Consider the following 14,110-nt stretch of genomic DNA (forward strand, 5'->3'; position numbering starts at 1 on the left):
TTTGCTTATAACGAGACCTATCGCACTTCGCAGCTTGAGATAGACGTTATGTGTTAGATTCGATTCAATGTGTAACGTTCGACGCGTCACAAGGAACTGATCGACTTTAGATGATTTCTTTGTCTCATTTTTAAGACGACCCCCACTATACTTAGGTCACGCCACCGTTCGCGCCTATGATCTCGTATGTCTGTTCTTGCGTGGAAAACGTAACGGACAAAATTCGACGTTTCGAGAGCTCGCTGCTTGGCGACAGCTATGCGCTCGTCGATACATTGTATATGATCCGGCGGTCAGATAAGACGATCTGACTGCGACATCGTAGGACCCGCGAGCGACGGTTAGAAAATACAGCCCGTGGTAAGCCTCGTGGCGTAACAATTATGTTGTACAAATAAGAATGAATTATATATTATTTAACTTAGAATTAAGTTATATTTGTTATTACATTTAATTTATATAAATATCTAAGTGCGTGTAGCACTAAGAATTCTCTAGATGTAAATATAAAATTATAAAATAAAAATATAAATAAGATATAAATATTAGATATAAATCATGTGAAAATGTACATTAAATATAATGTATGACTATCTTAAAATGACAAAAGTCTTTTAATCAGTTAGCTGTTTATATTCGTCATGAAAAAATTCATCTGTGTCCATCAATATTACAGATTAGATACTAAAACATAACAATTTTGTTCGCTTTCAATCTTCAATCGAAGTATTTTCAATATTGATGTCATTATTTTGGACGTATTCCAAACTTTTATTACGTTCATTTTCGGCTTGTGTCCTGAATAATAATTAATGCCATAAGTAATAGATATTACATGTAGCTTGCTACAATGTTCTATCGGCGTTGAAACTTTAACAATGAGTAGCATAAGTTGAATAATAATAGATTTTTTTAGGAGAGTCAGTATGAAAAAGTTAGTCTGTATTTGCACATATCTCTCATATCGACAGCCAAAAAATAAGGCTTCGTTTTATCCACGTACGAAATTGACCAAATATAAAAAAGGTGCTCACAGTAACATAAAAGAGTCTTCAATCGTAAATTATAAATGCTGCAAATAGGATACTGGAAAAACTTGCAGCCAAGTCAATCATCTCTCCAAAATTTCCCTTACAAACCTAAAAGAAAAAGCGAATCAAATAGCTACTTAAAACATGTATGACATCATCATCAAGCAAGGTATAACCAAAGGAATCTCCCAATTACCTTCCACATTTTCAGAACTAAAAGTCCAAACGATGGTATGTTGGGAAAAAATCTAAAACAAAAAATCACAAGGACAATCAACAATACCGGTCAAGCCATTACAACCTGTCCTTCTCATTAGACCGAGCAGGTATAATAAGCGACCCTAATGTCAATATGGTTATGAGAGGCAGAACATAAATCATCTATTGTTACAATGTCAGTATTCCACAGACTGGAACAAAGCTTCATTATAAAACTCCAGAAATTGAATTACTGTCTGCCATTATTATGTAATGTAATACGACATAATCCCACAATAGCAATTTGCATAATTATACACTTGTTCCTGGAAAGCTTCAACCTATTAATCTAGATCCATAACAAGATATGAATATTAAGGCCAAGTTTATGTATGTAAACATTATGTAATGTAAATAACGATGGAGATTACATTGGTTAAATAAAAAAAAGATCTACATTCAATCGAAGAATAATGTTAGGTAGGATAAGGAGTGAACATTTACTCTTTTAATTAACTACAGGATAATTGTATGAAGATGCTATACGTTTATGGATGTACATCCGACTATTTTCGATAGGAATTGTTTTTAATACGAGCGAAATTATAGATTGCCTTCCTCGTCTTTTTGAAGTTTACGTTTGTTGTATCTGTTGTAATAAGGTAAAATACGATGCAGCTGTGTTGAATACCTGAAATCAAACTTTTTATACCTTCATTGCTTTACTTTCTAATCTCGTAAGAATTGATTTCTTTTTCGACGTAAAAATATTACATTTTTAAATTCTACACGGTTTAATACTTCGTTCAAATTACTCACGGCCGTTAATGTATGGATAGACAACGTTTGGAAAGTTAATGCTGAAATACTGGAATATTGTTGCGCCCTAACAATCATAAGGCAAAGGTATCGCTGATAAATTGGCGGTAAATCGTACCACGGTACATTGAAATAGACTGCATGACCTATTTCTTGACTTTCTTGAACGAGGATTTCACCAGGCCAACACCATAATAAGAGGTGTACCGCCATGGAAATGAAATAACATATAAATTTCACTAGATCGGCTTCTGCTTTCCCGGTATCGAGAATTGCATACCCACTTAAACAAACTTCTATTCCGCTAGTAAGAATTTGCAGGAAAACGATAGGTGTTAATAAATTATTCACCTCGTTCACCACACTGTATAGAAGTAGTACTATCGTCAAATATACAAATTGAAGAGAAATCGGTACGATTTAATGGTGATACAAAATATTAATTACAAAAAATTTATTAATAAAATTAGAAATAAGACAAGATTGGAAGTAGAAAAATATTTACTGTATTATTCGCTGATGATGTCGAATACATCTCGTTAGATCTACCTTTATCTTTTGCTTGTAATTTGGATTGCAATTTATTTCAGTTCCTATATTACTGATCCAGGTATTGATTAATTTAAATTGAGCAGACACATGTAACATCGTGGTCATAAATGAGCAATCCAAACCAGCGATTGAAGTGATAGATAATGCGGCTGATAAAAGTTGACAAATGAAAGCGATTTCGAACTTGGGAGATGCTGAAATGTCTGTGCCGTACCTAATAACGAGATTAAGCATAGTGAATGAGGAATAATAAATTTTAGGTCTAAATAAAATAAAATAAACATTATCGACAACAAATATTTTATAATCTAAACATTGCAGTAAATATATTTCTATTAGTTTCGCTTTGTGATCAACGACGAAGAAAATCAAAGTAGAAAATATTATCTTTACCAGACGATAAAAGGTAAATGTCGATTGTTACTTGTACCACTAGCGTTGTAGTCAAATCTAAAATAATCAACAGCTGCAGCGCTGGAAAAAGTGATCACATTGCACACGCAGGATGAATAAAAAACTATCGTACAAATACGTGCCCAATAAGCGAACTGTGTGTAAGATTGTATTTCTTTCGAATCGTTGGCAGTATCCCACAAACTTTTTATTTCGTAGTAAAGCATATACGATCTTTCTCTTCTTGCTATTAGGTAAAACATTTTGAACAACGTTTGTCCGAGCGTGGTTACAATGCTTCCTGCCCCTAATTCGAGAAGGTATTTAATTTATTATTCTCCCAGAAAATAGAAGTTCGTTCAAAAAATGTCAGATATAAGTGGATTCTACTGCGACTTACCTGCCAGAATCTCTATGTCTCCCCAATTCACTGCTATCAACATAATTTCGGGCACAAAAACACTAATGAGTGATACTAGTGTGAATGTTAAACGGACATATGAAAATATTTTGGTACACGTCGAACTTTCCTGTTCGATGGGCCACATTCCAACTATACTACAAAGGATTTTGTTCGGTAGTATGTAATAATCGAATGTATTTGATAGCTCTTTCATCTTTGCTCATATGAAATTGGATACGTCTACGACTAAAACCCTTTCTCGTATATGTCTTAATAAAGTTCCCCAATAGGGAATTTTTTATGTCAATATTATAGGTTAAATACTAAAACATAAGGTTTTATTCGCTTTCCCTCTTCAGCCGAAGTATTTTCAACACTGATGTTATCAGGATAAGAACTGTTGTATCAGAAACAGAGCTTTGTAATTCCAAAGAGAAAATAATGCATTCCTTCTATTGATGTCATCATTTCGTACATATTCCTTTTCATTTCGTCTATTTTCGATTTATGATCTAATTAATAATTGATGTCGTAAGTAGTAGGAACGACATGTAAGTTGATACAATTTTCTTCCGACGTTGAAACTTTAATCATAGGTAGCATACGTTGAATGGTAATAGATTGTTTAGGAGAGTTAGTATGAAAAAGGTAGTCTGTATTTGCACGTCTCTCTGGTATCGTCCAAAAAATGAGACTTTATTTTATCGACGTACGTAAGATAAAATAGTTAATACGTAAAAATAACATATTTGAATAAACTTAGTTCATTTATGAATACTAGCTGTTTTTAAACATGATGAAAATACATAATGAAATAATAGAATGAAAAATTACAAAGGATGAATGAATCTTAAAGTAACTATACAGTAGCTTGTAACTAATTTACGTTTTATACATAATATAAGTTATAGTTTTATGAGGTTTATTCACCTTACAACAATCTTTTCTTCCTTGGCAAAGTAAAGCTGTTGTGAAATTGAAAAAAGAAGCTCAGTGCACTATCGCATTTTTATCGAGCGTTGGATTTCTGTTTACCGGAAATAACACAAAAATAGTATAAATTCGATAGATACACAAATTTTTGACCGATTATATTTAAGAAAATCTAAGAGAGGATGATAAGATTTTGCAATCGCGAAAGCAAGCAAAGCGTTACGCGAACTTACAAATAATGAAGTCATATTTTTCATATTTGCAGTGAACATTTCACCCAAAAATGTGATTGGAGTGAAGAGAAAAGGATGATTGGAGTGTGATTGTAACCCATAAAACACGAGGAGATTAAAAGTTAATAGCACGAGTATCGGTAAGTACGTCAAACTATTTTCTACCCAATTTGTTATCTAGAAACATACGTACGAAACCACTTACAACTGTAGATAATACAAGAATCATCACCGTTAAGCTTGCTTTTACGGAAATCCTGGTTTTTATCAAAATTATTTCCGTACGAGAGTTCAGTGCGCTGTGTTCACTCACGTAGGGGAACACATAGACGCCAATTATGATGAAAGATTTCTTTAAATTACCTGAAATAAAATAGAGAAAGATTCGAGAATCATATCGACCTATTATACTGACCAAGAATATGCAAACAGAAACTCCAAAATTGTACGTGGACGCAGTTGAAAGTATAAACTTTCAAATACGTACGCATAGAATGCAGATTAATTATGTGAAAAAGCAAAATTGATTGAAAAATCATCAGTTTCATTCAGACACTCCGCAAAATTGTTAAAAAAGAGCTCCATTAAAAGTTGTATGTGAGGGTTCTTGGGATATTTTCAGCTTTGTACAACAATTATAAAAGTTTATTAATTTTCCGTACTCGATTTATAAAAATCTCTATCACTAACAAAACTGATAAATTTTCTTGAAAAAATATAGAAAAATATACAATAATTCACAACAAATTACAGTAATATGAAACTTACTTTTCGAAAACAATTAAGAATAAAAAATGTTTCCATTTTGTTGAAAATTATATCGTCTATTATTTACTTGAAATGAAAGAAATATTCACAATGATTACATAAATTAGGTTTTCATTTTATGTATAAATTACAATCCTAATTGACTATCACAGTAATAATACATTAATTCAATATTACATACATTCATATAATATATTTTAAATATAAAATATTTAATATGTAATGAAATACTTTTTTTTTACTAGTAAATATCGTGTAAACCTTACATGTACTTTGTTCCATTATTCTACTCTAATTAATCACAAAAATTATATTGTTGGAAATTTTATGCTTACACTGTAATTAATTTACAACACAAAGATAGTATCGGTTGTTTAATTTTTGTTATCTATAATCTATAATCTAATATAATATAAAAAATAATATAATTTAATAATCTAATATAAAAAAATAATATAATATAAAAAGAAATACGTATAGTGTTCATCAGGAAAATTTTGAAACGTCAAAGTTTCATCAACAATATTATGCAACTATTCTTCAAATAAATGTTTAGTACATTTAATTGAGATAGAAACCATATATAACCAGTCTTATTATCTCAGTCCCTGTTAACTTATATTTATTAACTTTTACATCAGCTTTTTACATATACTTAGTTAAATTTCTGTTTATTTTATAACTTTAACTGTCGCTCCTAACCTCAAATCGCTCTTAAACCTTCATTATTTGCAGACATAGACTAAAGCTTCTGCTTTTCTAATTTGTTTGTTGAAGAATGATGCTCTAAAATTAATCATCATATTTATATTTTTAATAACTATTGTATCACACGACTATAAAATTGTCCTCCGAAATCAAGGCCAATATTCCCTTGAATAAAATTCTCATTTGCAATCAGTATCTTTTAAATTCATATTTATTAGGAAATCAACAATATATTTATCCTTTTCTATAAAATTTTCACTAAATTACGACATATAAAATTTCTGCAAATTTGTAGGCAGTTGACCAAAATTCCTATTCTCTAAATCTACTCCATACAATAAAAATTGTCGAGATGTAAGAGGTAGATTTTCTTTGAGTAAGACTTGTCTTGCAATGATCATTAAATCTTTCAGTTTGTTGTGACAAATGGTATTGAGGACTTGTCCATGTACAATAAGCTGAAAACATAATATCATAATAATTAAACCATTAAACAGAAATATAAAATTAAAGGATAAAATATTAAAACAATAGACTTTAAATACATACTTTTTCTGTAAAAAATTGGACATCATCTGGTGAAGCTATTTCCAGCAGCATTTCCAAATAATCTATAAATGCACATCCAAACATATGATACGAGCCCTTCAATGAACATCAAATATAACTTAAGAATTTAGAAAACAAGATAACATGGTTATAAAATTGAGCTGCATTTTCTTTCTTCAAATCTTTCCTCCCTAAAAATTAAAAATGACATTAAGAAGCATATAATTTAACCTTTACAAGTTTTTAATTTTAAATATACGTAGTGATACCTACTTTCATAATCTTCCTGATATTGATTCACTAAATATCCCTTTAAAGTTGTACCTTTGGAATCACGTATATTTATAATTTTAGAATTATCGCATATAAGTAATAATTTCATCACAAAGTCAGTATTGTCTAATGCATATGAGTAAAGTTTATTGAGTATCTCCCTGCAACCAGTTAAAATCAATTAAAATGATCAAGTAACATAAATTACTTAAAATAGATACTTTGCAGATATATATAAAAACAAAACATTCTATTTTGCAATATTACTTTAGGTTTTGCTTATTCTCATTAATCAATTTCGCAATATCTTCAATTATTTCTGTTAAGTTTTCACTATTCACAAGGTTTATAAGATTAAGAAGATTTGTATAAATCGTATCATCAGCATATAACGATCCCCCTGGTTTTGGTAATGAGTTCTTATCATTTGAAACCCATCCACGGCCGCGGCCGCGACTGATTGAAACCATTTCCACCTTAGGAAAGTTCAATCTATAAAATAAAATGCGAATGATACCTTTCGCAGAACATATATCGATTAACTGTAAAAATTACGAATTTACTTAAAAACAGATATTCTTTACGATAAATTCATGTATAAAATATAAATTTCTCAATATTCATTTATATAGAGATTAAAATTTACTTTAGAGAACAATAAATTATTGACACTTCTTTGCAATCTTATAGCTTTCTATATATAGGTTTCGACAATGCAAGTTTTCAGGTGAAAAGTCTACTGGTTCAAAAGTTATAATTATCGCAGTGACTATGTAAAACTTCTGGTAAAACCTCACTTTATTTTGATGCCATATTGCTTCTATCCATCATCTAATTGGTCCGCACAGATCAACATTCACATGCTCTCGGCTTCCGTTTACCTCCTATGTAAATGTATTGTCTCTGGATCGCTTCCGTCAACTATGTCATCAAATCCATGTTATTATGATGCAAAAAACGTCGCCACAAAATTTTGCGCAGAGGATCGGCGAATATATCATCATAGAAGTGACCCTCCCCTCAGACTTAGTCCTTTGCTGGCCACCAATTTAATTCTATTTTACCATACTATCTCTAACTGTAGTTAAATTTACCATAAATTAGCTCGTATTAACGTAATGCCTGACGGCGGCCGAAAAATAAATATTAACCCAAACGCATTTACCTACAAATCCATGCTGTGATTAACTGTTTCATGTACATGTCCCTGTACAGTGGGCTACTATGCCTATGACATAGCGGGAAAACAGGACTTGAGACTCAAATAGTTAAAAGTACCGATTTTTCCTTTGTCAATGTATGTACAGTAGAAAATACGTTTGGTTTGTCAGAGTCTGCAAAACATTTTGAAATACAAAAAATAAATACAAAATGAATATTTCCTAATTATAATATAATTAATAATAATTATATTATAAAATGTTTTTACACATTCGATGGTATATATTGTTTACAATTTAGTTAATGATATTGATTATTTGTTAAATTATAATTCTTGTAGAGAACAATGTTCTGCCTCAATTCTACAAATACTGTTAATTATCCTGTAGGAAGAACCTCTGCATGATTATATATTATTAGTACCTTGTACTATAAATAGTAGATAAAATACCTAATGTTAATATAAGGATGCTTCAAGATAACAATGATATATGTTTTTATTAATATAATTACCGAATAATGGTATATGTTTTTATTAATATAACTACCAAATAATGATATATATTCTTTTTAATGTAATTACCATACTTCCTCTAGACAACATTTAAACAACATAGAAATGTTGCCAGTATTTAGTAGAATTCTTTGTGTATCTAATGGAAATGAAAATATTTAGTAAAGACAAAGTGGTATCTTTATATACTCAACTTCAGTGAAAGCGGTCTTTATTCTAAAAAGATTAACAATATTGATTTTTATTTAAACATACATATATCGAAAGCATGATTTGTATATTTTTTCTACAGTACTTATTGATATAAAGAAGTTGCTAAGAATCAAATTATAGAGTTTCCAGATTTTTATAAAACTTTAAAGTACAAGGTATTTTGGTGTATTAAGCATATAAAATTGTAATTTTTTATTTTAAAATTACAAAACGATTTACTAATTTATAAAAGTATAAGATATATCATGTAAAAGACATAATAGCCAAAAAGAATATTATTTTTTGTTACATAGTAATAAAATTAAGTGTTTGCAAAAGATTATTGTATACATTTTTAATTGTTGATTTCTTATGGGAATTTTAAAAGTTTATGTTATATTTAAGACAATAGTTGTATATAAAACATGATACCCATTCATATATTTGTATTTGTATTTGTATTTATTGCACCACCTATACATTATTCAATACTTTTTGAATATTTATACATTGTATAATCCTATAATCCTATTCTAATAACTACATAAAATATAATAGTACACTTTCAAACACATATGAATAGTTTCATTATGTGTATATAAAATGAATAATATGTGATATATCTGTACAGAAATGAACACTTATGTACACTTATCTTTGCAAAAGATAAACAGAAATGTATTTAGTTTTAATTTATTCTTATACTGTAAAATAGCTTTATTCCATGTTAGTGATACATTTTTCTAACAATTTTATAGCAATAAATGTTTTATGTATTTACTAACAAAATTTATTACATATATTACAAACATATATTTTTATATCCCCATTTGCACATAATTATATATAATATATTCATACAACAATCCACTATTAATTTATTATTATTCTGCACTTTGCTATAATTCTAGTTATAGTAGTAAATACGCGTGTTTTAGCATTGATGTTTGTAGCATTTACAGATTAATATACTTAAAGGTAAATAAAACCATTTCAAGAAATATTCATATACAAATATTTATTCTGTTTGCAATTGATAAGAAATACATATATGAAAAAAGGGAAATTCTTATTAATTAAAAATAGATGAGAACTAACATCTAAATCTGAAATTATCATGCACATTACAAATAAATAACTTATTTTATGTAAATGATTTAAACAATTTGTTTTATGGCAATTTATCTCTAGTGAAAATTTATTATTAGGGGATGAACTTTACTGTAGGAGACAAAATATTATTGCCTTTCTTCTGGATTTTTTACTTTCCAATGTATAAAATCCAAAAATGTAAGTTTTTAAGACAACTCACTGATTCAAAAGTTATGCGAAGTTAAGTGAAAGTAAGGATTTTTAGGATATTTTACACGTTACTTTGATGTCACCACGTTAGAAAATCGCACACACGCTACCTTCGTGACATCCCAAAGGCAATTGGTGGTCTGGCGGTGACGATTGGCAGTGGCAAACAGCGAAAAGGAAGGGGTTAAACTTTGGTCGACGATCATTTAACGCGCATGCGCCATCATGCGTATATGATCACCGGACGATCGCCAGTCATCAATCGGTGATCTGTCATTCGTTGTATGCCTCGTTTTTAACTTAATTGTCCATTTAATTTAGAGAAAACATCAAGTTAGTTTTTTAGCTTGTTACATCGAAAACAAATACTTCGAGTCATTGAAAGGTGGTCAAGAGTTAACAAAAAAAATAAGGTTATAACAAAGTGAGTGTGAATATCTATCCGTTCAAAGACTGCGGATCTTGCCATGACGACGGAAGAACAGTTTCAGGCGGCTGTTAATGTGATCAGGAATTTACCAAAGAATGGTAAATTTTCTAAGACATTTAAAATGAATTATGATAATTAATATCATTCTTCGAGTTGTCGATGCTTTTAAATGATGTACTTAATTATATCATCGTCTCTACATCATTGTTTTATTATATTTAATGCAAAGCGTTTTATGACATTGATATGAAACTTGTTATGTTGTACTCTTTTTTTCTTTCTCGGCATTTTTTTCAGTTCTACGAAACTTGTTAAACTAGTTTTTTTTAATTAGCAACAAATACATTTATGAGATTTAGTTTTTATGCGAAAACGTGAAGTAGTACAAAGTTCGTGCAATCAAGTAAAGTATTTACATATCTATTTTGTTGAGACTGAAAACGAAAACATTGTTTCATACCGTTCTTCAATGTATTCAGATTATTAATAATGTTCTAACATATTAAATTTCAGAATTATTGAAGTGTGTTGTCGTTAATTTTATACTCCTGAGTATTTGTAATTAGATACAAAATAGAATAATAATAAGCGTTTTTTATTTGTATGTGATTTACATTATATAACAAACAGTATGTTTATATTTATTTACTGGTAAAAATTGCATTAAGTATGTCACATAAATTTTTATAATTGTTAAAAGAATAAATTTGAATCTTTTTTTCACACATAATTTATAAATATAAGCTTTGTAAAAAAGAAATTTTCTTTGCTTTTATGCAAATAAAAGATTAGATTTTGATATTATCTTGAACGTACATTTTTATCATTAAATCATAAATATTTATGATTAAATTCATAAATATGTATATATACTTTCCATTTATTACAAGTGCATGTGTGAGTGTTCTCATTTCACTTTCTAACAGAGTAGAATGGATAAATTGCAGTTTATGTTTGAAACTGGAATATCCTTCTTGAATAAATTACAAATATGCTTATAATTATCCAAAGCTGTATCATCAACTTTTTTCATTTATTAGTGACATAAATTTTGTGTTAAAAAAGTAGTAAATATTTATTTAAAAAATTAAATATTTAATCCTTTATTAATTGAACTTAATAATATATAATGTTACAAAGATTTATTTAATATCTCTATATTTTTTTATGATTAATGATAATTAATTCATGAGTACATTTGCACATTATCTCTTAATTTTTTGACTAAAGGTCATACAATAAAAATGTTATCAAGTCATTGACTTTGCAATTAATTTCAATAACAATGAAGAAACAAACTTTTTTGCATTAAATGCAGGAAGTATGAATATTATAATTTTATACGAAACTAAAATTGTAGACTAATAAAGTTATATTAATAATCATATTGTTGATAATGTATTATGTTTCAGGTGCATATCAACCTAGCAATGAAGTTATGCTACGTTTCTATGCATATTACAAACAAGCAACAGAAGGATCATGTCAACAACCAAAGCCAGCATTCTGGGAAGTGGTTAAAAAAGCAAAATGGGAAGCTTGGACACGCTTAGGCAATATGAGTAGAACAGAAGCTATGAATAACTATGTAGAAGAATTAAAAAAGGTTGATTGTAGAAACTATTATAATTTTATTGAATGTCATAAAGTAACAGTAATTTAATACTTATTTATAATTTAATAGATTGTAGAAACAATGTCTTATACAGACAAAGTGGCTAATTTTCTAGACAGTTTAGATTCATTTTGTGAAAGTGTCCCACCTGAAGATTTAGAATTACTTCTTGGTCCTGTGTTAGAACGTATGCGCTCACAACCTGGAATGCCATTATCCAGTTCTCCCTTAGGTTTGTATTTGTAAATATATATTTTATTTTTTATTTGCTGATCTGATAATTTATTAACAATGAACATATTCAATGCTAACAATCAAAGAATGGAGAAGTTTAAAACAAATTAATTCTATTAATAAGTTTTTCTTATACAGCATCAAGAGAAACATCACCACATAGAGGTTGTAACATGACTCGACACATTGCAAGTAGTTTAGAAACCAGCCCAGCTACTAGCCATAGTGCAAGTCCACTAGATACCGACGGCGAAGACGAATTTATAGATACTGTCGAAGTAAGCTACTAGTATTATAAACAGTACACAGTATTGGACATATTTTTATTTCCAACTTATAACTGAAATTGTTTCTTCTTATTCATAGTCAGCTCCGGAACGAATACCAAAAGACATAACAAAAACCACTAATATTACTCAAAAAATGGTTAATGGTTTAAATGTTTCTACTGATAAAGTTAATGAGTTAGTTGTTCAAAGAGAGAACTCTTCAGAATTAATTAATGGATACACTAATACAAATGGCTATACAGAACTACTAACAGAAAATAAGCAAGAAAAAAGTAAACAACGTGTTAAAAAAGATGAAAAATCTAACGAGGAATTTTTCAATCAAATAGCTATAACTATGCAAAACTTACAAAGAGATTTAGACAGAATAACGGCTAGAGTGCGCAGTTTAGAAGGTCAAACATTACACGCATTGGCGCCTTCAATAGTATGTGCAAATACAATAAAACGACATTTTTATCATATTTCTATTTCTTTCAATGATATATCATTTTTGTAGAAGCAGACTGCAGCAACTTCATACCCAAAATGGTGGCCTTTACCAGAGTGTTCACCGCGATTATTCACTATCTTAATCGTATGGCCGTTCATAGCGCAATTTTTGATTTCTTTAACACAACGTTATCGTCAGCGAAGGCTGTGATTTAAACATTACCATATTACATCACTCGAAATATATTCCACTATTTACTGTTAGATGAATTCAAATCAGTGTTGAATTCAAGTAATATAGACATTTTTTAAGACAGTTCAAGTATATTTCTACAATCTAAATATGTATATGGCCAAAACTGCTATGTGATTCTTGATTCATACAGATTACATTTGAAGACGTAATCAGTTGAGCAAAACTTTAAAAATTCATTTTATCAACTGTTCACATATAAATGTATACAGTATAAAATGTGTACAGTGATTATACAGAAAAGTTTATTTATTTTAAACATGAGAGAATTGAAGAGAGTTTGATTGCTCTCTGTATGTTTATATGTTAAAAATCAATGAATTAACTGAATATACATATTATATATAATATATGAATGTATATTATATATATTTACTTAAGATAATTTATATGTATCATAAATAGTAATGTGTATTCATATATTGTAATATAGAAAGAAAGATTATATACAAATTTTATATTGTACATTCAGATTAAAAGTAAAAAAAAAGATAGAATTTATTGAAACTTATAGCTTTTTTAACAGAAATTATAATTTACTTAGGATAGTATCACTTTCTAAATAATATTATAAAGTACTCCTTTCGCTTTTTTTAGTTAATTTTAAAATTGAGAACAGATATATCACGAAATCGTGTACAAATATTGTATAAAAATGTATAATTTTTACTTGTATTTGTAATAAGTATTATTTGTAATTATTCTTTACAAATATTTTATTAACCAATGCAATTATCATAATAACAATTGTCTTTTTGTAATATTTTTCATTTTGTACAATTTTAGTAAAACAAGTAAGGTACTATAACCCGTATTTTACATTTTTT

At 28.7% G+C, this 14,110-nt stretch overlaps 2 protein-coding genes and 1 non-coding gene across 6 annotated transcripts; 1 reads left to right on the forward strand and 2 right to left on the reverse strand.

The window, feature by feature from the left end:
• Nucleotides 1-305: 305 nt before the first annotated feature.
• LOC100647517 (odorant receptor 4) lies at nucleotides 306-4,445 on the reverse strand. Of its 4 annotated transcripts, none has more exons than XM_048412020.1 (6): nucleotides 3,394-4,445; nucleotides 2,994-3,300; nucleotides 2,554-2,814; nucleotides 1,228-2,412; nucleotides 1,035-1,139; nucleotides 306-798 (listed from the first exon to the last, which is right to left on the reverse strand). In XM_048412020.1, the coding sequence occupies exons 1-4, from the start codon at nucleotides 3,608-3,610 to the stop codon at nucleotides 1,959-1,961; spliced, it is 1,239 nt and encodes a 412-aa protein (XP_048267977.1). In that variant the 5' UTR covers nucleotides 3,611-4,445; the 3' UTR covers nucleotides 306-798; nucleotides 1,035-1,139; nucleotides 1,228-1,958. The 4 variants fall into 4 exon arrangements, with proteins under 4 accessions (XP_048267977.1, XP_003400864.1, XP_048267976.1 ...); XM_003400816.3 differs by having other exon boundaries at nucleotides 306-1,139; nucleotides 1,228-1,920; nucleotides 2,049-2,412; nucleotides 3,394-4,444; XM_048412019.1 differs by having other exon boundaries at nucleotides 306-1,139.
• A 1,490-nt stretch (nucleotides 4,446-5,935) lies between these two features.
• LOC100647638 lies at nucleotides 5,936-10,163 on the reverse strand. The gene is made up of 7 exons (XR_007226335.1): nucleotides 10,040-10,163; nucleotides 8,026-8,194; nucleotides 7,658-7,938; nucleotides 7,128-7,352; nucleotides 6,861-7,021; nucleotides 6,588-6,778; nucleotides 5,936-6,496 (listed from the first exon to the last, which is right to left on the reverse strand). It is a non-coding gene; the product is annotated as an uncharacterized LOC100647638 (transcript).
• Nucleotides 10,164-10,286: 123 nt separating this feature from the next.
• On the forward strand, nucleotides 10,287-13,435 carry LOC100649353 (acyl-CoA-binding domain-containing protein 5). Its single transcript, XM_003400671.4, has 6 exons — nucleotides 10,287-10,557; nucleotides 11,872-12,065; nucleotides 12,144-12,306; nucleotides 12,447-12,586; nucleotides 12,675-13,025; nucleotides 13,098-13,435. Exons 1-6 carry the CDS (start codon nucleotides 10,497-10,499, stop codon nucleotides 13,239-13,241), a joined length of 1,053 nt encoding a protein of 350 aa, XP_003400719.1. The 5' UTR covers nucleotides 10,287-10,496; the 3' UTR covers nucleotides 13,242-13,435.
• The last annotated feature ends 675 nt before the right edge of the window (nucleotides 13,436-14,110 follow it).

This window comes from Bombus terrestris, chromosome 14 (genome assembly GCF_910591885.1).
Source record: "Bombus terrestris chromosome 14, iyBomTerr1.2, whole genome shotgun sequence".
Classification (NCBI taxonomy): domain Eukaryota; kingdom Metazoa; phylum Arthropoda; class Insecta; order Hymenoptera; family Apidae; genus Bombus; species Bombus terrestris.

Excerpts from the sequence above, each read along its gene's own strand:
- LOC100647517 (XM_048412020.1), bottom strand. The coding sequence starts at position 3,610 with ATGAAAGAGCTATCAAATACATTCGATTATTACATACTACCGAACAAA. Across the intron at positions 2,815-2,993 it reads CATTTACCTTTTATCGTCTG|GTACGGCACAGACATTTCAG; the intron begins GTAAAGATAATA and ends TCTCGTTATTAG. Across the intron at positions 2,413-2,553 it reads CATCATCAGCGAATAATACA|TGTGGTGAACGAGGTGAATA; the intron begins GTAAATATTTTT and ends ACTTCTATACAG.
- LOC100649353 (XM_003400671.4), top strand. The coding sequence starts at position 10,497 with ATGACGACGGAAGAACAGTTTCAGGCGGCTGTTAATGTGATCAGGAAT. Across the intron at positions 10,558-11,871 it reads CAGGAATTTACCAAAGAATG|GTGCATATCAACCTAGCAAT; the intron begins GTAAATTTTCTA and ends ATTATGTTTCAG. Across the intron at positions 12,066-12,143 it reads ATGTAGAAGAATTAAAAAAG|ATTGTAGAAACAATGTCTTA; the intron begins GTTGATTGTAGA and ends ATAATTTAATAG.